This window comes from Haliotis asinina, chromosome 16 (genome assembly GCF_037392515.1).
Source record: "Haliotis asinina isolate JCU_RB_2024 chromosome 16, JCU_Hal_asi_v2, whole genome shotgun sequence".
Lineage (NCBI taxonomy): Eukaryota > Metazoa > Mollusca > Gastropoda > Lepetellida > Haliotidae > Haliotis > Haliotis asinina.
The window spans coordinates 11,964,468-11,988,554 of record NC_090295.1 but is presented as its reverse complement, the minus strand read 5'-3'; the positions used below and the strand labels follow the sequence as shown (position 1 = coordinate 11,988,554).

General features: G+C 35.5%; 2 protein-coding genes across 6 annotated transcripts in view; both read left to right on the top strand.

Annotated features, from left to right (window-relative positions):
- LOC137268208 (EF-hand domain-containing protein D2-like) overlaps positions 1-24,087 on the top strand; it is a 265,230-nt gene that overhangs the window by 214,006 nt on the left and 27,137 nt on the right. The gene's annotated exons all lie outside the window — the stretch shown is intronic.
- The window catches only part of LOC137268209 (synaptobrevin-like), a 32,308-nt gene that overhangs the window by 3,529 nt on the left and 4,692 nt on the right, over positions 1-24,087 (top strand). The window contains exons 2-7 of one of the 5 annotated variants that reach the window (XM_067802750.1): positions 3,912-3,959; positions 12,663-12,738; positions 13,716-13,794; positions 14,592-14,671; positions 14,905-14,956; positions 21,713-24,074. In XM_067802750.1, the coding sequence (XP_067658851.1) occupies positions 3,912-3,959; positions 12,663-12,738; positions 13,716-13,794; positions 14,592-14,671; positions 14,905-14,956; positions 21,713-21,738 (361 nt within the window). In that variant the 3' untranslated portion in view covers positions 21,739-24,074. Of the gene's footprint in view, positions 1-3,911; positions 3,960-12,662; positions 12,739-13,715; positions 13,795-14,591; positions 14,672-14,904; positions 14,957-16,006; positions 16,059-19,814; positions 19,847-21,712; positions 24,075-24,087 lie in introns of those variants that run through there. The other 4 variants (XM_067802751.1, XM_067802747.1, XM_067802748.1 and 1 more) reach the window with 4 other exon arrangements.

Sequence of the window (24,087 nt, the reverse complement as noted above, 5' to 3'; positions counted from 1 at the left end):
TTTTAAGATTTTTGAAATCTCAAATGCGAGTAGTCTTAAGACGCACATTTATTATCAGGTTCAGTGTTGAAATTTGGATGAAACCGTCTAATATTGCCCCACTAAGTTCGATACTACTTATTTCAGCATTGTGATTTCTGTGACTATCATCAAATATATTTATGATTTTAATGACGTAATATTTCTATATTTTATTACAGATATCAGACAGATAATTATATTTTATGTAGCATGTTAAAGATAGTCCTTGGTGCTTTTCATGACGGGAAAAAAACTGCCAACCCCTTATGCTTTTATATGTGTTTTAAGTTGTATTGCATTGCACATATGACTAAACTTCAGGATTGATATCATTTTTACTGAACTACTGAATAGTTACTCTGTCTTTTTTCAACTTGTTCAGGTCAGAAGACAATCCCTATGTAATAGTAAGGTATATTTTCAAGAAATACAGTCAGGGGACTTTCAACTGACAATTCTTGGTGTTTGTATTAATATTAAATGAAGACACTGAATATGTGCAACAAAAGTGATGAGGGAGGTAACTCTGATTGCTACATGCTGTAGCTTTTATAAATTGGGTATAATTGGATCAAGTGTCATAACAAATTCTGAAAACATTGATTATGTTCAAATGTATAAAAGTAACTTAAATATATTAATTTTGTTGAAATTAAACAATCAGAATTTGCACTCAATGAATGCAGTCATATTTTTTTTCATTGAGTAAGATGTCAAATGCAGTATTTAATTGTTTTGATAAGAATGACTAATTTGTTATTGCACATTTCAAGATACTGTTCAGAAGCCAGAAGTCATCTATGAATAGTTGCACAGAGTATTTGGCAAGCTTTGGCTTTTTAAGATATTAACTGAGGAAAACCATTTGGATTAGTCAACTGGAAGTCCCCTGATACTTTTGTCCAATTGCCAGGACTCTGAGCATTGCATGAGCAGAGCCTATTTTTTGGAGGATATGGGTTTTGATGTTCCTTCTCTTTGAAGATCTCTATGCATTAGGCATATATCATTCTCTTTGTTACTTAACAGGTTTAGGAGATACTTTTGAATTTCCCTCCGTAAATTTATGATATTTCTATTTTCAATATGCATAATATTGAGGTTAAGGTCATTTATCAGCTATTTATAAGTACTTTATACCAGCAGTGTTGGATCAGTTGCACTGATTTACGTTTTATTTTTGAATTTCAGTTTCTTTGTTATTTTCATGCCTTTTTTCTATTTACAGTTTGCACTTTCATTGTTTACTTTAGCATATTGTTGATTTCTTTTGTTAATTTTTGCAGAGCTGCTAGCAAGGTCTTAAAGAATTTTAAGTTACATTAATGGACAAGAAGGCATAAGAGGTATTCTGTGAAACTGCCAAAATTTGTCGAATTTTCAGCATAACTTCAGTTTGTTGTTTCCTTTCCCTTGATTCAGATAATACCCTGTGGGATTCAGTGGTAGAATGGGTTCTCAGCAACTTGAGCAGCTGAACCTATGGCAAGAGGTGACTAAATGGGTCGGCTGGTCAATACTGTTTGTTTCATGTATTCCTTCCCCAGTAATATGAATTGTTGATCTCAGAATTGTTGACTGAATTGTCAGGGCCAAGCTTGATTATTCATGTGTTGTCAGCATATGTTAAAATATTGCTGAATAAGGCATTTAAGACCAAACACAAACAGACAAGATGCACAATTCATATTTCTGTATGAAACATCAAACAGGACATTGTGAATATCTGAGGTAGTCTTGAGTGAAAGTACTGTACTGCACATACGTCATGACTTTGATGTACTTAATTATTTGATAAATAATGACTCATACAGAATGTTCATGTTGGCATGACTCAAATCAAAGTGATGAAAAATATCCAGACAGAGCTAGTATCAGGGCACTTTAAAAAGGACAGTTATATTTTGTGAACGTTGTCAAAGGAATCTCTACTTCCTTGTTAGTTTTCAGTGTTAACAGTTTGCATGAATACAGATTTCACATAATGGTTGTCTTGATTTTGATGCTCAGTTTGTGCACACTTTATGATATGATTTTATAAGTTGGGAACCATATCTTCGTGGTACATGGTGTCTAGAAATAATAGACAATTAGCAAGCGTTCAACTTTGTTAAGAATTCCAATATTCATTATACGTTAACATTATTAACAAGATGAATAGATGGTTCTCTTTGAATGATTAACCCATTTCAGAACGTCTTTATTTTGCATTTTGTTTACTTCTTTTCAACCCATTTTTATGCATATGAAATGGCATGCCGTATGAAATTTGCAATGTGCTTAATAACAGGAAGTAACATGATGAAAAACATTCAAGCATGTTGTTTTATGTTTACATTATTTACATTCTAAAAATCAAGACGTTATATCTTAAATTATAATGTGTGATAAGTTTTTGTTGTATATACATAATGTTGTTCTTTGGTTGATTTCTTTGTTTAGTTTTAGGATATGGTGTTATTTTCTCCTTTGCAAGTCTGCAAGGCACTTCCTTGAGATGATCAGAAGGGATTAGTGGGCCACTGAAATCTTGACATCAAGACATGTGATGTCTTTGTTTTATCATTTTTGCTTACTACAAATAGTTGATTTTTGTGATGATCAAAGATCATTAAAAACGACCACTGTCTGTGATCAAAATTAAACTTTCTGGGGTTCCTTCAGGTTTATTGTTGTAGTATTTGAATCTGGTGAGTCTTTAAATGTTCTCTCAGCTATGAGATTACCTTAAAATCAAGTATAAAACAAGCTTGATGTGGTGCTGATCTGTCTGTAATTGTAACTAGACAGTAAGCATGTTAAATTTTTTGAAACAATGGTCCATTAAGGGAGTTTGAGTGGTATGATGAACTAAACAAAGCAGCAAATATTTGGCACAAATCCCACACATATGTATAATTTTCTTCTACTAACCCAGAAATTGTATTTACCATGTAGACACATATCCACTTTTTGATTGTGCTTTAAATTTGGTGATAGAAACCTTCATATGATGACTGGTTCTACAGTGAATAGGATAAAAGCAACTGTGGCTTGTTGTTAGAATTATGTAACAGATCCAGAAATGCTGTGAAGATCTTCAATATTATTTCTTGTATTGACAAGGATTTCTGAAGCCCAAGGAAAATGTACTCATCCATTCAATGATTCTTACAATATTGACATGACCAAATTTAAGAAACAAACACTATTGATGACGTGATACATTAGATATGTATCATGATACCCATGTCACATACGTATCATGATACTTAGTGTCATTGTTACATAAACTTAGTTACATTTTCAGAGTTAAATATTTCATATTTTATATTTGTCCATGACAGGATCAACAATTTTCATATGCAGGATGCTTATTTCCCATCTTTGTGCATGAAAAATAACCATATTTTACTCTCATAATATATCACAAAAACAAACAAACAAACAGGATACAATTGCAAAAGGTAAACAATACATACCGGACTTCTGACTAAATGCGAAGTTTTCTTGTGAAGTGCCTGGATGGCTATCAATTGCCGGTTGACAACATCAGTGGAAACTGAAAGTGAAACAGCTGGAAAAAGCGTAAGATCTTTTAACCCGTGTATAATGCAACCCCCCTTCCTGCCCCCCTCATTACAGGTACGAAAAGCTCGCATTATATGCGGGTATATACGGTAAACATACTCAAAAGAATATTTTCAGAAGTAAATATTGATACAGTTTTGAATGTATCAATAATTGTACCATCTATGTAAACGTATCAATTTATCATGGCATCACTAACAAACAAACCCCAAACCATTGTACATAAAAACCTGAACCACATGGTTTGTTTCAGCCTGAGGTTGACTTGTGTAGGTTGATATGTATTATGTATGATGGCAATGGTTTGTTTGCTACATCAGGTCTGCACCACCAGCACAGAACCCCCAAGCCGGGCCAGGGGGACCACCGTAAGTACACACTACATGTGTTGCTGTTGTAGTAGCAGTAGTAGTCATCTTCCCTGGGATGAGAAACTTTCAGTATTTTTACATTCCATCCTTGCCACAGTGCTAGTTCTTGAGCAGAAGAAATTGGAGATAGTGCTGAGTATATTCAGACCTTGTTCCCGAAAGATAGTCAAAATTCTCAATACTTTAAACATAGACTTGCGTCCTAGCACTAAAACAGGTCTGTGGGGCCTCTTGGTGTGGTACCTGTGTATCGATATTTCTGTCTAAACACATGTAGTATTAACAGTAACTGTAGACTAGCTTCTGCTGTATTGCTGATAATGTTGGCCCATTATTCCAGTCTAGTTTCTGCAGCAATAACCTTTCGACAAGGACTTGACTGTCACTTTTAAAACTGAACAGGTTGTATTTGTTTTCTTTCAAGTTTATTCTGTCCCAGTATGCTGTTCAGATTCATTATCTTCATGAAAAGTCTTATTGCACTGGCAGTTACCAGAAACAAACAAGCACGTGAATTTTGTGTGAACTGCATGGCAAGGATAGATGGAGAAAAATGAAAGACAGTTGGACCCCTGGGAAAATGGTTGATGACCAGGCTGTTTGTGTTGTATCTGTGTACTTATCTTTCATCACTTTCATAACCTGCATGGCTTCAGCATAGTCAGTCGAGGAAGAGGATTTATGGTATATTTAGTCCCTTTTGCACAAAGCAGTTTTAATTGACATGTGACTGTCTTTTATCTTTGATTTTGTCAAGGTGATGACTCTTGGTATTGAAACTGTTCTGTACAAGAGGACATTTGGCTATGTTATAAACGTGTAATTTTGGTTGTAGAATATATTTTGTGTATTGTGAGACCATTCTACTTCTAAATGTAAGTTGTAACTGTATTATGTGTAAAGCATTAAACATGGGTCGGAGTTTATATTTGCTAGTTATATTTTGTGAGATGCAATTCTTGTCAAAACATTGAATTCTTCTGTGTACTGTTTTTTTTTAAAAGTAATTACAAGTTAAAGCTTTGTGAAATTTACGTTGCATTTTACATGTTTATCTACCTGTTGTTAATGAGGGATTTTGAAATCTTCAAACATATTTATTAAAGTCAAATTTAGATGCATTGTTAGGGCCATCATGCTATTTGTTGTCTTAGCTGTGTCAACATAACCTATCAGATCAGCTAAATTGAGCTTATAATGAGCTCAAGTCATGTCTAAAGTGGTTTCCTTCATAATAGGTTTGCTTTAGTTATAGTCAGTTTCATTATGATGTGAAATAACATGATAGTCACCCAGTTTCTCAGCTGTCTTGTATTTGTAAACAAAGTCAGAGGAGTGATAGGTGTCCACCATTGAAGACCATGTGAGGATGCTGTCAACACTGGTTTTGAATTTAAGCATTGCCCCTGTAAGCCATTGACTTGTAAGCTCGAAATCTCAGCTTTACAGTTTTACCAATGTGATCTATGAATATGACTAACATCACTGCAACCATTCCACCTATGGCTCGTTTCGCTCAAAAGCGGACTGATGAATTGCAGTCTAGCTTGAAAACTGATAAACATAACATACTCAATGAAATGCTGATCATAATCAGAACATCATTCCAACTCTGTGGTTTTTTTGCAGAATATTTTTCATTGGAGTTCTTTAACAAACTATCATTAAAGTATTGACACAGTTCACTATTTGTTATGAGGGAGGTGTCCAGAGACAGACAGGTGTGCGAGACAACAGGTTAATGAATAAGTAACTTTCTCGGCACATGTGCACATGCTTCTTGAACACCTGGCTGTGCCTTTCTCTGCACTCCTCCCTCATAATAAACAGTGAACTGAGTAAATATTTTAATTATAGTTTATTAAACAACTTTTTTTTATTGTTAGGACAAAAATTCTGCAAAAACCTCCCTGAGTTCGTACATGGTTTTGATTATGATCAGCGTTTCGTTGAGTATGTTACGTTTTTTCGTTTTCGAGTTACATTCCAATTCATCGGTCCCCATTTGAGCCAAATGGACTGTACATGGAACTGGCTCTCTCATTGCCTCATCACTGGAACATAGCCTAATGGTTAAAGTATTTGCCCTTCATACTGAAAACCTAGTTTCAATATGGGTACAATGTGTGAAGCCCATTTCTGGTGAATTGATACACTTTAAGATAATATTTAACCACACTCACTACAGATGGGCTTCAATTTGGATGTAAGATTCGGTTATGTCTTGTCAACTGTTTGTCAGTCCAGGAGCTCTTTATATCTGTTGGCACATCTTGTGAAATAAGCACTCTGTTGATGTTTCTAGTATGGAGGCTGCACTTAGTCTTCTGTTACTGCACACATGAAGCTCATTTGTTTGATGAATTAATGTGTGGCATTTTTTATGTGAGATGAGCAATTATTGAAACACAAATTATAACTTGAAATGATTTGTAGTGAAATGTCTTTGTGTTATTGCCATGTCATTTTTATGAGTGCTTAAATCAGTGTTTGAAATTAACTCTTTTAGCTGGTAGCAAGTACTTGCTATCTGATTTGAAAATAGATAGCAAAATCCCTTACCTGGTAGCAGCATTCTTTCATAATTAATCTCTCGTTCACAGTCCTGTTACTGTCTTTGACTATATCAGGGCCGTAGTTAACTTTTCTTAAACAAGGATGGTGCTAGTTACGTTACTGGAGTGTTAAATCCATACTTTGATGTACAAAATATCATCTGTCAAAAATTTAGAGGGGGCGAAGGCAGCTGCCCCCCTGACTGCAAGTTCTACCTATGGCCTTTGTTGTAGAAATGTATCAGGTCTCCTGACCCTCTCTCCACTCACCCACCACCTGTTCACTGGTGGTTTATAAGATCAAAACCTCTAAATGTCTGTTGGTCTACATGTTTGTTTTTCATCAAATCTTCAAGGGTATCTGTCTACATCTCCAGTCAAGAGGAGATCTATCCTTTGAAAATTATGGCTAATGGATTAACATAAGAAATGTCAGGTAGCAAGGTCTTGCTACTGTGTTTTCCTTTCAGGTAGCAGTATGGGATTCTAAATAGAGAATTTGCTACCTCAAAGTGTTAATTTCAAACCCTGTTCAATATGTCCATGTCGTAAGAGACGACTAAGGGAATTGGATGGTCAAGCTCACTGACTTGACTCACATGTCATTGGTTCCCAGTTGTGCAGATCGATATTGATCGAATTTATCGTGGCAATCATCTCCAAACTCCTTCTCTAAACCAATGGAGACACTGTTGATCACTGGATTATCTGGTCCAGATTTGATCATTTTCTGACCGCCACCATGTAGCTTGAATATTGCTGAGAGCGGCGTAAAACTAAACTCACTACTACAATAGAAATTAATCGATATGAATTTGGTTTCTCTGGTCATTGCACTTTCCCAGCACATTGACCCTTCTCAATTGGGCTTCAATTTACTTCAAATATTTACCAAATCTATTTTAAGTTTTCAGTTCTAAATACCCTGGTTATACATAATCAGCTATTTTGCACTAACAAATATGTAAGAACGATTTGTTATGTACAACGGTAAATTTCATTTGTCAGCCATAAGTTATTTCACTGAATTTATCGTGGCAATCATCTCCAAACTCCTTCTCTAAACCAATGGAGACACTGTATCAGTGATGAACAAAATTGGCGAGACATTTCCTTCTAGATACTGTCTGCCGGTCTAGATTAATATATTTCAGTATGTTTTATTTTATTTTAAAGTGCTTCCATGGAGTAAGTTGTATTTTCAGCTTGATGTTTTCTCCATCGATTTTGATTGGCGTGATTCTAATTACCAATAGCGTAGCGTCACTTTGCAACTGATTGCATGGCTCAAATGGCACTTGAGGGTCATGCCTCTTGCACTTTACAATGTCTGTGTGATTTTCCTAATGAGATAGCGTACTGCATATTCAGCCTATTCAAATAGATGTGACTTGATAGTTATATGTGGCTACAATGTCATTGCCTGCAGTGGAGACCTTTGTGGCTATAGTATGGGTTCCTGGAGTGGGGTACAGAATTAGTATTGTAATATATGTCACTAAAGCAGCATGAAAATGTTGGAGGGAAATGCCACTTGAAGTCAGCATTGGATGAGAACAGTTGGACTGGCTGATAGTATGTCATTATTTCATGATGAAGTTTTGGTCTTGATATCAAACATTGGTTTGACAGTTGTCACTGCTTTATACTGGTGCTTTCTTGGAAAGTATGACAGTTATCACTCGCTCACAGGTATTCTACCCATGAAGATCTGGGCTTAAATTGATCTTCAGTAACCTATACTAAGACTACTAATGGGGTTGGTTGACACGTCATTGTGTGCCACCTGCGCAGATCAGTGTTATTCTGGTGATGACAGGATACCTGGTACAGACCCGATTATTTGGTACCATATAGCGAGAATATTTCTAAGTGCAACATGAAACTAAACTCACACAGATTTTTGATAATACCTTTTCTATTGCTAAATTAAATGTTGGACCTTTTAGTTAAAATTGGTGCCTAGCAAAGTATGTTGGTGGAAACTATCTGGGGACTAAATGAATATGGTGGTTGGTAGCATGTCGCTGTGATGTGGTGTTATTGCTTACAGTATCCAGGGGCTGAAAAAAAAAACATTGCCCAACACCCGGGACCAAATGAGTTTTCATTTCGGGCAGTAAAATAATGCTATCTGTCTGTGGGCTACTAGATAATTTCTGCTTATGGTTTCAAACTGCTAACAAAACTTGGATTTCATATCATATCTGCTCAAAATGTAGCTATGCATTTTGCAATAAAACCATGTTAAATCACTTTCCAATAAATTGTCCAGTAAACATTACCATCAAATACCATGTTGATTCATTCCTTCATAATTTCATTATTATGATTATGTGATAAAAATCAGGTCAAGTGGAAAATTAGTCATGACGAGTTACTTCTTAAAGTCACTTGCCCTGTGACAAGTGGCTTTTAGAAAAAATGTTGAACCCCTAGTATCAACCACTCCATTTTAGTCCAGGTGTGATAATTTACAATTTGCCATCACAGACATTAAAAATTGCTGAACAGCGACAGAATCAGTTAAATTTTACAGTGTTTTCTGAAACAAAATAATGTGAAAGTAAGATGAGTTTTAGTACTGATAGTCAGTACTCAGCAGTCAGTGGTTTCCATGAATATCACTGTAGAGTCTGAAGTGAAAGTCAAATACAAATAAATTAATCATGCTTTACAACGAAGGTTATATCTTACAAAAGGTTAAAGACTTTATGGTGATCTGATGAAAGTAACCTGTAACACTGGCAGAGAACAATGTGACACAAAGAGCATTGAAAGGTTTCATTCATGCCTTTTATTGACGACCATTAAAAATAGCACAAAATCAGCAGCAGACATTAGAAGTCTGCCATTAGTTTCATTCAGATCCTAAACTGTGTTATGAGTGTTATGGCACGCATAAATATGATCTCTCTCTCTCTGCTGATTGTGTTTCAATATCAGTCGTCCTTTGACTAAGGTCCAGATTATGTTATCCCCATTTGTAAAAGTTGTAATGATACTGTTTGAATGTAAGTGTCTGCAGTTAAGACAACATTCAGTGATTCACTCACTCAGTGATTCACTCACTCAGTGAATGATCTTGATGGTAGTTCAAATATTCCAGTGAGCACCAGTGTCAATGTAACATGTCCGAGGTGAATGGGATATATGCCTTGACACCAGCATCATGTGGAACTAATGATTACAAACATAATTGATAATATTCATGTTTGTGTTTCGTGTCACATGACATTGTGTAGTATTAGCTATCATTGAAGAGAACATGTGTTCGGAAATATCAGTTATCTGTACAAAATGTGCAGGGCCGTATCAGCGTATGTACAGATAAAACATATGCACGATGCGGTAGGAAAAAATCAGAAAACGTATCAGATATGCACCATAGCAATGGTGTACGGTCTTAGAATTATTTACAGACGTATTTATCTGAAAACGTGTTGCTTTATTGTTTACCCATGAGTAGCTATGTTGTGGTTCGTAGATGAAATTAAAAAAATGAGATTTTTTACAGGCCATTAAGTTCCATTCATTACTGTAACTTTTACCAGTTCTCGTATATTGGAAAAATAAGGTGTAGGTACTCCTCCTCAAATTATCTGGAGCCCTGTGAATGCTGCTGTTTCAAAAAGAGGTGCCACTGAAATATTCTTTATTATCATTTGGAAAATGCGAGACTTAAAAATCTTCCAGTGCTTGCTAGGAATCTGGATAGTCGTTTAAAAGTTCTGAGTTTCCTTTGCCAATAAATAGATTATTTAAGTAAATCACTGATGTGGCTATTCAACATAGAAAGCAGCATTTTCTTGACAAAAATGGTTTTAGTTTTCTATCACAATGCATATATTCATAAGAAATAATGGTTGGCTGAAAAATGCTTATGGCTCTTGTGGTTAAAATTTGGTTAAATTACAGAGTGATTTATGGGCAGTTTATCATTATGGAAATAATTTGTTGTAGGGCCATGACATTTTGAACATTTAACTGTAAGTGATGATAATGACGCTTCTAATGGCTCATTATGGGAGGACCCAAGCCAAACCCAAGCCAATCGGTGCTTAGCGTCATAAGATTATATTGCCTAACTGTCAACCCAGAAACAATAATAGGGGGCTGATGTGTGTTGCACTTTCCAACCAAGTCTGTGAATGACACAACATCAGGATTTGTCATATTGCCTTTTTGGATGTTTGTACCTTTTAGAGTGACATGTATGTGTTTTTCAGTTTTTATGCTTTTCATTGTCTTATCTGCATGAATTCTCTTTATGATGATAAGAGTCAGGAATGAGTGACTCATTTGTGTGAGATTGTTGCCTTTGTCTTTCACGACTTGTGTTATAGTGTGAAGGATATTTTGTGTGATAACAACAAGTTAATGTGCAAATGGAGTGACAATTCTCACATACAACTATTGTCATTCAACTGACATTGCTTTGGGACGAATTCTGAGTGGCATATTGTGAAACTGCAAATATATTGTCATGGGATATGGATTGCACTACCTTACTCATTGAAACAATTAGATAAGTTACTGTTCGCTCAAAATAGGCCTCCGGGCGGTGGAGTAGCCTAATGCTTAAAGCATTCACTCGTCACGCCGAAGACCCGATTCCCCACATGAGTACAATGTGTGGAGCCCATTTTCTGGTGTCCCCCGCCATGATTTTGCTGGAATATTGCTAAAAAGCGGCGTAAAACTAAACTCACACTCTCAAATAGGCCTCCACAACACATGATGTTTTAAGAGGTAATTCAGGATTTAATGGTTACAGTATGTGACCTGTCTTATTATGTATCTTGGTATTTAGACATCATGGATTCTTCATGCTATCGGACGTTGGTTTGTCTGGTAAAGCTGCACACATTCACAGAAATCCTCTGTGGTCTTGTGTGAAAGAACATCAGTCGGCAGTTCGATCTCTGACTGTCAGACCAAAAGATGTTAAAAACATTGTTCTTGTACAAACCGTATGTTTTCTTTGCCATAATGGTATAAACAGATACAACAAATAGATAAAACAAATAAGTTCCATTCAGCTCTAAGTAACTGTATCGTATTTGAGTTGGATGCTGTGCCAAACATGGTGTCTCTGTAAGCTTCCACTGGAAAACTGACAAGAGTCAGGATGTGTACTAGCCACACGCACATACACATCATAAAATGTGTGAAATTATTTTGAATTTGATGCTGTGTGAATTTGTCCTGGTGTAGCTGAGGTTAGGGTAGTGGCAATCCACTGAATCAAAGCACGCAATTTTGAATATCGTTTTATTTCATTGAAGTTTGATGCTCATGTGGTTGATGCAAAGTTTTGTATTATGAGAATGACAATAACATGTTGAATACAGTTTTTCATCCTGATGAAAAGTGAGATTCCTTTGAAATTTATTAGGGCTTTTTAACAGCCTTTTTTCTTGGATATTTTTATGATTGTTTTAATTTTACTGCTCCTGTCTTTTGGTGAGAAATTCCTGTTACCCAAAGATCACTTTTATCCTATTAGCTTTGGCATATGCTTCTTCTATCTTACTTTTTCTTACAAAGAAGGTTTACTTAAATTTACTTATACAGTCATACAAGGAGGTGGTAAGTGTCATTTGAGTCAACAAATAGCTGTCTTTCTATGAACTAATGCACTTGTTTTGCAGATATCGTGCACATTTTGAATTTTAGAAATTTGAAGTTGTTGTTAAACATAAATATCTGTTTTATAAATATGATAACAGACATTTCAAGTATAATACAATGGTTATGGTTTTACATAAGGAAGTTTATATAACATTATGCCACATAGTATTATTAAAAACTTCCATTGTGTTGACGGCATCGTCAGTGGAAATTAGCATCTGCATACTCTCAGAGGTAAAATTCCATGGGACATAATATGATTTATTGGATGTTTATTGAAAACGTTAAGTAAAGAATCAGAATATTTGACGTAGCATGCTGTATGTTCTGATATCATGGATACTTTTTACCCATGTGTTGATCCTGTTAGAACTGTAACTTGACTTTGAAGGATACAAGTTCAGATAATGTTGCTCAGTTAGAGATTAGGAACTTCACTTTTCCTTTATGACGCTGTCTGTGATTCCATCACAACAACTCCCAGACTGTTGATGGTAGAATGTGTTTTCAGGTCTGGTGGACCCGGAGGCCCCCCTCCTCGGGAGCAGAGCAAGAGGCTCCAACAGACTCAAGCTCAGGTGGATGAGGTACGGTGCCATGCTAGCAAACTAGGCCTTCCAGGCTTGTCCAGTACATTCTTAAACACTCTGATGGACGCTGTGTTTTGTCTTTGATCCATTAATGCAATCCAAACTTACAGTGATCTCATACTGTGACTTTTATTGTGTCATAAAATGACAGTTTTATTCATTCAAAATAACAAATATAATGGCTGTTTTTTCCATGTTGAGTGAAACAATGAAAGCTTTGACTTTTGTCAGTTTTCTGCATTATGATCATGTCTCATATACCGAACCAAAACAGACTGAACTTCAGTACCCCAGTATGAGCCATTCCATGGTAATTGCATACCGTTTCACCCTTATTCGTACTTTAAATTATTTACTTCCGAAAAAATCCCTCATTGATACCACCAATGCTAGATATCTTTATAGAATCAACATCTGGTGAAGACAAGTTTTACACTGGGAATACCAGTTTTGAATTGTTTTCCAGCAACCTTTTTCTGTTCATATCCTTTGAGTATATCAGAGACTGACATGGGGCCCGTTTCACAACGTGCTCGTAGCCTAAGATCTCGTAAGTTTTCTCGTAGCCATTGTACCTCCTATACTGTAACACAGGAGCTACGGATGCTACGAGAAAAGTTACAAGGTCTTAGGCTTACGAGAGTTTCGTGAAATGGGCCCATGGTCACACTTTCGTTGAACTACTGGATTTCTGAAAACAAATAGACGATGTTATTTCATATATACCACATGTCTGAAAAGATTTCTTGGATAGCTGGATATGACCAGTGGTATCCATTACTGCTAATTCGACCGAGTGTTGAGACTTCGTCCCATGGGACGTAGGATCGACTTTGATACTTAGACTAATGTGACAGACTCGCATCACAGTCAGCATAACCAACAAACATGAACTTTTCAGAGTAGTACTTGACTTCATTAAGTTGTGTGTCACTGATGTAATAATAAGACACGTTGTCTGTTTATTTTTTCAGGTTGTGGATATTATGCGAGTAAATGTTGACAAGGTGCTGGAGAGAGATTCCAAAATAGCTGAGCTGGATGACAGAGCTGGTATGTATGGCTGATAGATACCAGCATCAAGGGCATCAGTAATCAAGTAATCAGTAATCAAGGGCATCAGTAATCAACAAAAATGTCCATGCAACCAAATTAAAGAAGATTAAAGAAGAGAAGGCTTTACACACACTCAAAAGCACTTGAAGTCTCAGGTGTTTTGAAAAATGAAAATGCATTTTCTAATGAGTACCCTTTTCTAATACATAATCTTAACAAAACAGATTATTGAGTTTCAATGACACTTTAATTCATATGTAGTTTTGAAGACATTTCATGTTCAATAATTGCTTGACAATAACTATGAAAGTGGATTATCGGCGAAAGTTTGATGCAATCATTGTAGTCCTCCTAAAATCACAAACTGGAAACACCTCTCTCAAGATTTTTATCTTTGATTTTCACTGCATACATTGTGTGATGAATGTTTTTCACTAGTATTAAGACACTACAATTAGATGACCTTTGTAAAGGATTTATTTTATTTAAGAAAATCCATCAACAATCCTTTCTTCGCATTAATCCTCAAAAGTATTGAAACATACCACTGGTAGGAATACCTTGATAGCTTTGAATGTAAAAAAAATATTTTAAGTATACCTTAATTGCTTCTTGTTTAATATTTCAGTAATTGCATAGACTTAAGGGACCTTCAGTCCTATGTCTGGCATTGGATAGGGAAACTTGTGTCGTCAAAACCAGTGTTCAGTGTTTGTATATACCAGTTGTTTGTGGTCCCAGTTATATCTACATACCACTGATATTATGATGTATTTTGATGTATTTTGTTACAGATGCACTACAGGCCGGAGCGTCTCAGTTTGAAGCTAGTGCTGGTAAACTCAAACGAAAATATTGGTGGAAGAATTGTAAGGTAATGTATGACCCCGACCTGTTCAGAATATTCTCATGAGCAAAGGGGGCAAATTAATCACATTTGTTGAATCCTTGGGCTAAATATTGATCTCTGAGCATACATAAATTGTTTTTTTATGTAAGGTTTGTATTCTGTGATCTAATTTTTAGGAAAGTGTTTAGAATTAAAGGGGAATTTGCTTCTTGCACATAGATAAATAATAAATGCTGTAATTTGTATACAACTTTCAGATGTTGATAATCCTGGGATCAATTGTTGCTGTAATTGTAATCATAATCATTGGTGAGTGAGGGGCAGTACTTTCCCCAACCAGATCTGTGGATGTTGTGTCGTAGCACGTACATGCAGTGTTGCTAGTCGCAGATTAATCATTTGATCAACACATACCATGTTTTCTGATTATTTGTTTTTATAAATGGAAACCATGATTTTTATTTTGGATGCCTTTAATTACACATAATAAAAAATATATTGAAAATATTTCATGTTTGCTGTTCCTGACAAAGCAAACTTGCTGACCATTGGGTCAAATATACATCAGTTGTTGCACTGAAAGAGTGCTAGAAATTAACTATTACTGTAACAGCCAAATTTTCACAATCGTTTAATTTTCTCAAATTTCGTGTTCAACAACAGCGTAAAAACAATACATGTGTCATTGTTCATTCATGTGTCACCGTGGGGCTAATCTGGATTAACATGGCTGAATCACGTGCCACTTACTGATCCTCTGACACCCAATCAAAAAGGATTAGTTTTGAAATCAATTACATTTATTTTTAGATCACTACGCAAATCTGTTAATTTGATAACAACTCAATGATCATGCAGCTGCGTATCATGTAAAAACATTCAGAGATGCCCTCTGTAACAAGATCATGCGCACATCATGAGACCGGTCTTTTGATGGCTAACGTCCGAGATAATTTCTGATTTATGTCAACTAGCAGGTTTAGTGACCATCACCCGCGAAAATTTAAAGCGCTGAAATAAGACAGTTTACAGTATTTTCTTCAGTTGCCATTTCAAAAAACTGTTTGTTTCCCAATCTTACTGAAAGTACTAGTTACAGTTCAGGAAAAAATGTCACAGGACTTTGAATAAGCAAGTTTCAGACTGTCAGTCTTTTCTCCTAACTATGAAAAGGGTAACAGTGGAGTAAACTGTTTATTTTCTGAAGACATGGTATGTGGAAGATAGATTGTTATGTTAGTCTTGATTAGTTTTGTGTCACTTGCATCTAAGTTTTCTGAAGACTGTTGTAATTAGTTAGTTAGTGTGCAGTTATGTGTTTCACTTTTCTGTCACATTACCATTATCTTGCTTTTCCAGATGTGGGCTATTCTTATTACTATTATTGTAGTGATAATCATTATCATTGTTGGTAAGTTTTTGTTTTATTTGTATTTGGGGTTTGGTTGCTTTCTAACAAATCTGATTCTGTAACATTGTGATCACTATTGGTGTTTACTTGTATATTCTTGATTCTTAAATATCCAGCCTTTCCTTTAAATCAATCCATTGAAAAAATTACAGGAACTGCTTCAGCCTCCCATCATGCTTTGATTTACTTAAGCATTTCTCTTTTTTTGTTTTTTAGGGATACATATATTTTTTCATTTTGTTTTATTTTTTTTTAATAGTTGTTTTCAGTGATGAAAATTTAAGAAATATCTAAGTCTGAAGTTTAGTACTTACCCTCACACTTGGTGATTCCTTTGGCACATATGAATGTAAATATCTGATTCTTTCATACTGCATGAACTATACGATGCATGGTTTGTTTTGGGCTTAATGCATATTATGGCAGCAACGTTGAGGCTGAATAAAATGCATAAGCCTGCTTTTCCAGACAAGATAATGCATGTATAGGATTTGTTAAAAGCAAGGGCTGGAATTTTAAGACTAACGTATCATGGATGCAATCTTTGCTGTAAACAGCTATTAAAAAAGCAGCTGCAGCCATTTTGCTTGTCCTATGATGATACTGAAGTGAATATTGTAAAAGAAGATTAAATTACAGTTGTATTTTTCTTGAAACATGTCAAAGGTAGGTTGACAGTGAGTTTACGTGTTTCTGAAACTGTTGATGGAGAAAGTAGTTACATGGATGTATCTGACAATATTTTCATGCGATGCTTGATACGGAGGCTTGATATCAGTTGTCAATATGAAAGGGTTAGATAAAAGGGTCACCCATAGCTTTATACAGAGGATTTCAGTGGTAACAAGTCCATTGTACACTCATATTCTTTTAGTCTCTCTATATCAACTTGTAGATTAAAACATCTGTATTCTCATTTGCCTCAGATTCAAAACACAGCAGGGTTCTGCTCCGTAAAGTGATTCAAATCTTTTTACTATCATAATCAGTGTTGACATATGGGAGCTAAAACACTGTGTGGGAATGGACACTGGCTGCTTGTTAAATGATCACATTTAGGGGTCATTTATGAGCTTTTAGTTGGGTAGTGTTGTTGCTTGCAGTCCAACCTTGCAAGAAACTGATATATGGGGTCTAATGCTACATACTTCTATGACTGGTTTTACTTTTTTGCTTTAGTGTAAAATGTTGTCAGTCAAAGCATTCAGATGATAACGCCTATGTTAGTTGGTACCCAGCATTTTCAATTCAAGTTCTTCCCTGAAGAATCCTGGAGAATAATGGTGTTCCGATTGATTGAAATAATTGAAGATCATTGTGACCAAACAACCAAGCAGTGGAGCATGTTTTTTCATAATTCAACACAAATGATTTTTGAACAAGTGTATTAGTGTTTGAAACACTTGACAAAGGAACATATCTTCGAAGTTGTCAGGGCCTGAAAACGTCTTAATTTCTTGGAAAATTCACTTCACTAACTAAAAAGTCATGACAGAATATTTCTTGAAGTCTCCAGGAAGTTTATGTTAATGATATATCAGTTATCACCTTAAAATAGCAAGTTGCATCTTGTTATGCACATCTGCAATAAGAACCTGGATAGGAAAATGTGAAAAATGAAGCTAAACAATTCTTTATTTGATGATTGTTTATTGGTAATGAAGCAATCATTGACAGTGAGATTTCAACCAATTCCCAACACTAATCTTAGGCACTAACTTTGGAACAGAACTTGCTATGAGCTCAATATCAACACTGACATTTGTCCAAGCAAAGGTTCTAAGTCCCATTTGATGAAACAGTGTAACTACTTATGACTGGGCTTTCAACAGTCACTACTAAGGTTGTTCTGTGTAGAGGCCCCCAACAAGGTACAAGATGGAGATTGATATTTCACCTGATGTGTCCACACAATACATGATGCCACAACACAGCTGCAGTATTATTGATGGTGTTGAAACCATGCGCCAGTTACTCCTTATGCTCTAGAAATGGTTAGCTTGCTCCTGTCATTAGTTTGCTAATTTTATTCAGTTACAGGTTTTGGCCCAAGTTGTTTCACCGGGTTGTTTAATCCCCAAACTAGGTCAATTCATCCCATATACGATGCCGTTTCACTCCAATCAAGAGTTGTTACGCCCCTTGAGTATACATGGAGAATGGTGTTTTAGCTTAATCCTAAGTAGGCAAAGGTTTTGCTACAAACAGGTGAATGCTACTGTGTCTGTGTAACCTTAATACGCACCAGTTCATACCTGTCCAAGGCAGCTGCTTATCATCACTGATGGATGTCACCCAATCCAACACAGTCAACATGAACTGATATGATTATTCAAAGAATCTGAATATGCTGTCTTGACACTATACAGAGATGAATGCAGTATTGAAACAATTTTATAATTGTTAATAATAATGTTTTTTTGCTGGGGTTAAACAACCTGAATGAATCGACTTGGGGTGAAACTGTGCTGGGGTTAACATGTTTGGGGTGAAATGACATGTTACCTTTTATTCACACCAGTTTAAAATGACTTGATATAGATTAGGTTTGTAACTTACGAATATTTAAGAAACTTAAATCAGTCTCTTGTGGAAGAGGGCACATAATGCACAAGTCACAGATGAGAAAAGTAAAAGAACAGATCTTGCTTAAAAGAGAATAAAACCTTTCTCTCTCTCTCTTTCACTCACTTATGAAAATGACACATAATGCCCAAGCTATCACCTGACACATGAGAACTATTTTCTTCCAGTCCAGAGAGTAAAGATGAACTGATATCAATCCAATTGTGTCAACACCTTTAGCCACTACAAGTAATCAGTCTTTGAACAAGCAAGTTCCAATTTGTGTTAGGGCAGGTACTTGTCCAGATTTGGAATCGAGTAATCTGGAAATGTAAGAAATACAGCATTTCGGTCTACTTGAAAGGATGGCAATAAGACATTGGTACTGATCTCACGGTATTGAATTTGTCTGTTTAACCAGTATAAAGAGTAACACCACTGCTTACATTCCTGGTTAAAACTGAACTTTTTGCTTCGGCTTTTCCTGTAACTTGACTACTCACTGCTCATGCACAGATAAATTACAGTCATTAGTAATAACTTCCATTAATCAGACAGTACCAGTGTTGTAAATGTGTGTTACATCAATTCTGAAAAAGACCTTTTGTCATTAAAGAGCTCTCTCCCTTTCTGAGTACTCGATTCATAGAAATAGGAGTTAATTCCAGCTGTACTCGTCTCAGATTTGATTATCCATCCCAGCCCTAGCTTTAATAATTATTTACCCAAGCACCAAAAGATTTGAACACATGCCCTTGTTAGATAAACTCAGGAGACAACTGCTATCAATAAATCAGTTCATTCTTACTTCTGTCGTAGTTCATGCAGCACACTCTAACCCAAGTATCAAACTATCCAGGAAATTTCATCCATATCCAACACAAACAGCAGCATGAGACATGAATTTTAAACATTGTAAAACAAGCAAAAGGTGAAGGCAAGCATTTTCACAGTTTTTGTAACTCCAAAGCTTCTATTGCTTCTTGCTTTTCACACATTTCTGTAGGAAAGCACATACAAAATGAATCAGATATAACATATGAAATTAATTTTTGATTGTTCATGTTTATTTTGCTTTTTCTCAATTGTGTAATTCTACAAATTGTGTCTCACTAATACATTATCAGAAATTGCATGTTGCAATTATATTAGAATTAAAGAGAGACATTTCTGTCTTAATGCTGTCGGCAGTGTGGGCAACCTCGTAATGAGCAGGTAGATTGTTGACTGTACCATCAGTAGCTAGCTACTGTCTGTGACTGTCTAGATATCACATATATCATGCATACAGGATATACCATGTATATAACCCACTTTCCCAGGATGTATTTCATGCTTCTAGTTACGGTTATAGTCCAGATATGTCAACTGACCATAGATGTATCAGTCATTCTGTGAGTTTACCCTTACTTTCTATAGTATAGCATTGTCTGAATTATTGTGTTGAGATTGAAAGGTGGTGATTTATTGCATTCTGTGGATGCTGTGGTTGCATTACAATATAATGATCATGGACTTCAGCTATTCAGTGCAGAATCAGTGACTCATCATTACCTTAAAGACACGACCTTCTTCAGTAGGCCTTTCTGTTGACTGGGAAAGTATGTGTTATATGCATGAATGTCTTGTAGGCAGTGTTCAAGAACCCTCCTGGGGATGCGGTGTAGTTAGTCAAGTACCCATACATCCGTGTTGTGTTACATATTGTACCTAGATGTCCAGACCACACCAACAAGCTGTTTTTGGTTATGGGACAGACACATTGTAGAGGAGAAAGTAAATGTTGTGAATAAAGTACATACATTGTGTGCACTCACAAAGCCTTCATCGGTTTAAACAAAGTCAGGTTTGAGAAAACACAAAAATTGGAACATATCAAATTTATAGGGATAACTTTATCCATGAAAGTTTCACATCTTAGTGTTTTTCCAGCTTCATGATTCTTATTTAGGCCTTGAATGTGTAAATAGTTCCTACAGAAATGATAAGGATCGTCTTGCTTTGCTGAATAAACTGTCCAGACAGACATTTTAAACATTTAGCTTAAGATACAGTTTGAAATTGGGTTTAGCTGGATTTTGGTTGTGATATTTATTCATTGTTGATGAAGAGATGAAGGATTCATGTTAGAACATTATTTGAGCAAATATTCTAAATGTCACCACATGAAACTAGGTACAGGTACAATCAAGTACAAAGCCTCTTTTGGCTATTATTGTCATCAGCACATGGCGACAATATTAATGATCACCGCATAAGCTGCCTCTGCCGTTCTCCAGAAGGACTTGCCCCACCCCCCTCTTCACTATTAACCCTGTTGTTTCCTCAGGTTTTGACAGTGCTGTAATCAACTTTTACTTGTGGCATTACGTAATTGTGTAATTTGTTTTCATTTCCAATAATGTCTGTATTCCAGCCCATGCCAGACTTTCAAGTCAACCAGCCCAAATGTTTTTCTTTTTTAATGATTTCATTTTACTGTTTATACATGGACTAATTTTTGTCAAAATTGCTTGTTAAAGGACATATTGCAATACTTTGGCTTCAGACTACTGACTAAATATTCAGGTTGAGGATTTTAATGTGGTTGGAGTGTATGGTTGAGGTAGGTGTTAACAGATTGTACTTCCTGAGGGACAAGTAATTCACCCCAAAAGTTATGTTGGGGTACATGGTTTATGGTTTTATGAAATCATATAGTTAGATACCGGTTGATGCTGATGGCGTTTGAAAGGTCTGAATAAGTGAAAATACTTTGATGGTCTGGGTGAAATTATACATATTGTCACTGAAGGAAACTAGAAGGTAATGACTTTGTCAATTTTTGCAAGTCAGTATATTTATATATTTATAAGGTATGTTGTTGAGACAGTAAGGCCTGAATATTTCTGTTACACCATGGTGATGAAGCTAACGAAGCTTTGATGCTTACATTCGAAAAAGTTGAAAATTTGAAGTTAAAAATAAATTAAATTAGTAAGTGATTATGGCACTGTCACTTGATTTGTTCTTTTATGAGGATTGAATTCAAATTTTATGTAATTAATATTCTCTCTTTCTTTCCTTCCTCCCAATGCCAAACCCTTTAGTGTATTTTGTCACCAACTACGGCTAAGGGTATTTTTGCCTGCAATCTTTTTCTTCCTTTTCAATTTCTTATTACACTGCAAGCAACTGTGCATGGTAGAAGAAATTGTTTTTCTTCAGGCCAGTAACATGAAGGGATCAGTATTGTTTAATATGTAAACTGGAAAATCAAAAGATACTTTCACCAGCTGAGGACACATTTTGAAGAAGATGCAGTTACAAATATGCCACAAAAAGATATGGTTTGAGAGACGTTGCTCGAGTTTTAGTTACGATAAGTTTAAATAATGAATTATGTGTAATAAACAAAATTAATGAGTTATCCTGTACACAGGATGAAAATAAAATGCATTAATTGACTGATATTGTTTCACTGTAAAGTTGACAATGATATTATGTTTGAAGTTGTGGTATAGTTTGGACGTTCCTTCCTCTGTATTGTTTTTTTTTCTGCAGTAATTTGAAAGTATCACGGGAGGAAATATCACTTGGCAGTAAATGCTCAAAAAGAAAAAATACCAACATTCAGTATGGGTATAAATCCCTTGTATGCAGTCATTGATGCCTTAAGCCTATTTAGTATCAGATATATGAAGAGTTTTATGTTGTAGATCATATCTATCGCATTGCTAAAGCTGCTCAGACTGCTGTTACGAAGCAGCTTTAAGCAGAACCACACTACTGCATGACGTAGAATGTAGATGCATGCACTCTGCACTGTCATTCAGTAAACCAAAAAATCCAGGCATAGTGAATGAAAAGGAAGGTGGTAGAGAGCTCTCTTGTTGAATTCCTTGTTTCAAAATTGCATTGGGTGTGAGCCTTCTTGAGAATTGATGACAGGTATTTAAATGGTATTTAAGTATTAGTAAATGTTACTGATATGAAACATACAAATGTAGATTCTGCATAATGTTTGTTGCACCCTGTTAATGGAGTCTGCACATTTAGGGTTGGAATGCAATATGTCATGCTGCTGAATGTTGTTTCTTCGAATATTTCCAAAGTAGTTTTGTACAATGCATTTCAAGTTATATGCAGTAGTACCATCAGTTAAGTCCTCAAAACAAATTTCTTTGCAAAACAGAATTGTGATTCATTAGTAAGAAATACTGGTAAATCTAGCTGCTCCTGAAACTTTTCAGGGCTGTTTTGATGTGTTTTGGGGCATTGGCTTTTTCTTAGTGAATTCCATAAACACAAATTTTAGCATTATTTTCCCTATAAGTTGAAAATAAAAATATTTGAAGTGAGGAAAACTCACCCCTTTACCATTAGTATCATGATCAAGTTTGACAGTCTCAAGACCTGTGAATGGAGGAAAAATCACTCGTTGTTGTGTAAATGGATTACCATCAATATTGAAAGCACATGGGACCTATTTCACATTTTTTCCCCACTGTGCCCTACCTTTGACATATAGTCTCCACCCCCCTCTTATATTACAACCAACAAATGGAAAAAATATTTCCATTTAAGAAAATAAATAAGATAACATTGATTACTTTCAAGATACAAGTTTCATTATACAAGGGATATAATTTTAATTTGGAAGTACATGATGTGTTTGAAATTGCTTGTGCAGGGATACTGATAATGAAAATCAAAGGCATGGTTTCTGTCTTGTATTTCTAAATGCATGTGCATGATGAAGGTATACACAAAGAGCTATCTTACATGCAGGAGAATGTGGGGTGTTTATTGTTGCAAAGAGTTGCTCTGAAGTAAAGAAATGATGTAAAATGTTACTGTCAACTTCTGTGTATTGCAGTAACATCAGATCAAGGAGTCAGTTTCATTACCACTACAGTCTAGTTTTCACATGAAAAATATAAGTTTATCAGTTGCAGGGTTACAATTGTATTAGGTATGAACAGTTATCATCACTATGTTATCCTCTACGTTATCCTCTACTCTGAGCAACGTGTTGCTGTTTGGAGTGAAATCTGTTTCTGTATGTTTGATAATGGATATTATAAACTCCCTTTTTGGTAATGGAATATCTTATCAACAATGCACTGTTGAGTGATTTGATATCTTCTCTTTGCGACTTAATGAACACTCCCCAGCCAAAATCAGTCAAGTATTCACTCCAAGCAATTTGAATTCACTGTTTTCCTTGTTCTCAATTCCTTTGCACTAGTACCATTTCAATACAGAACACCATTCCTTAATTTGCTAATTTGATATAGAACATTTCAGTTCAGAAATGTTGGTGTATCTAGTCAGAGAGTTTTATTAAATGTGCTTATAAGAGCACCTTTTTTCAAACTAGTTGAATTATGATTTCCTGCATATTTAGACTTAGATAAATAATCTTTGTTGCACACACATAGTAAGTAAGTTGTAAGCTTAAAATTTGTAAAGATTGTTTGCT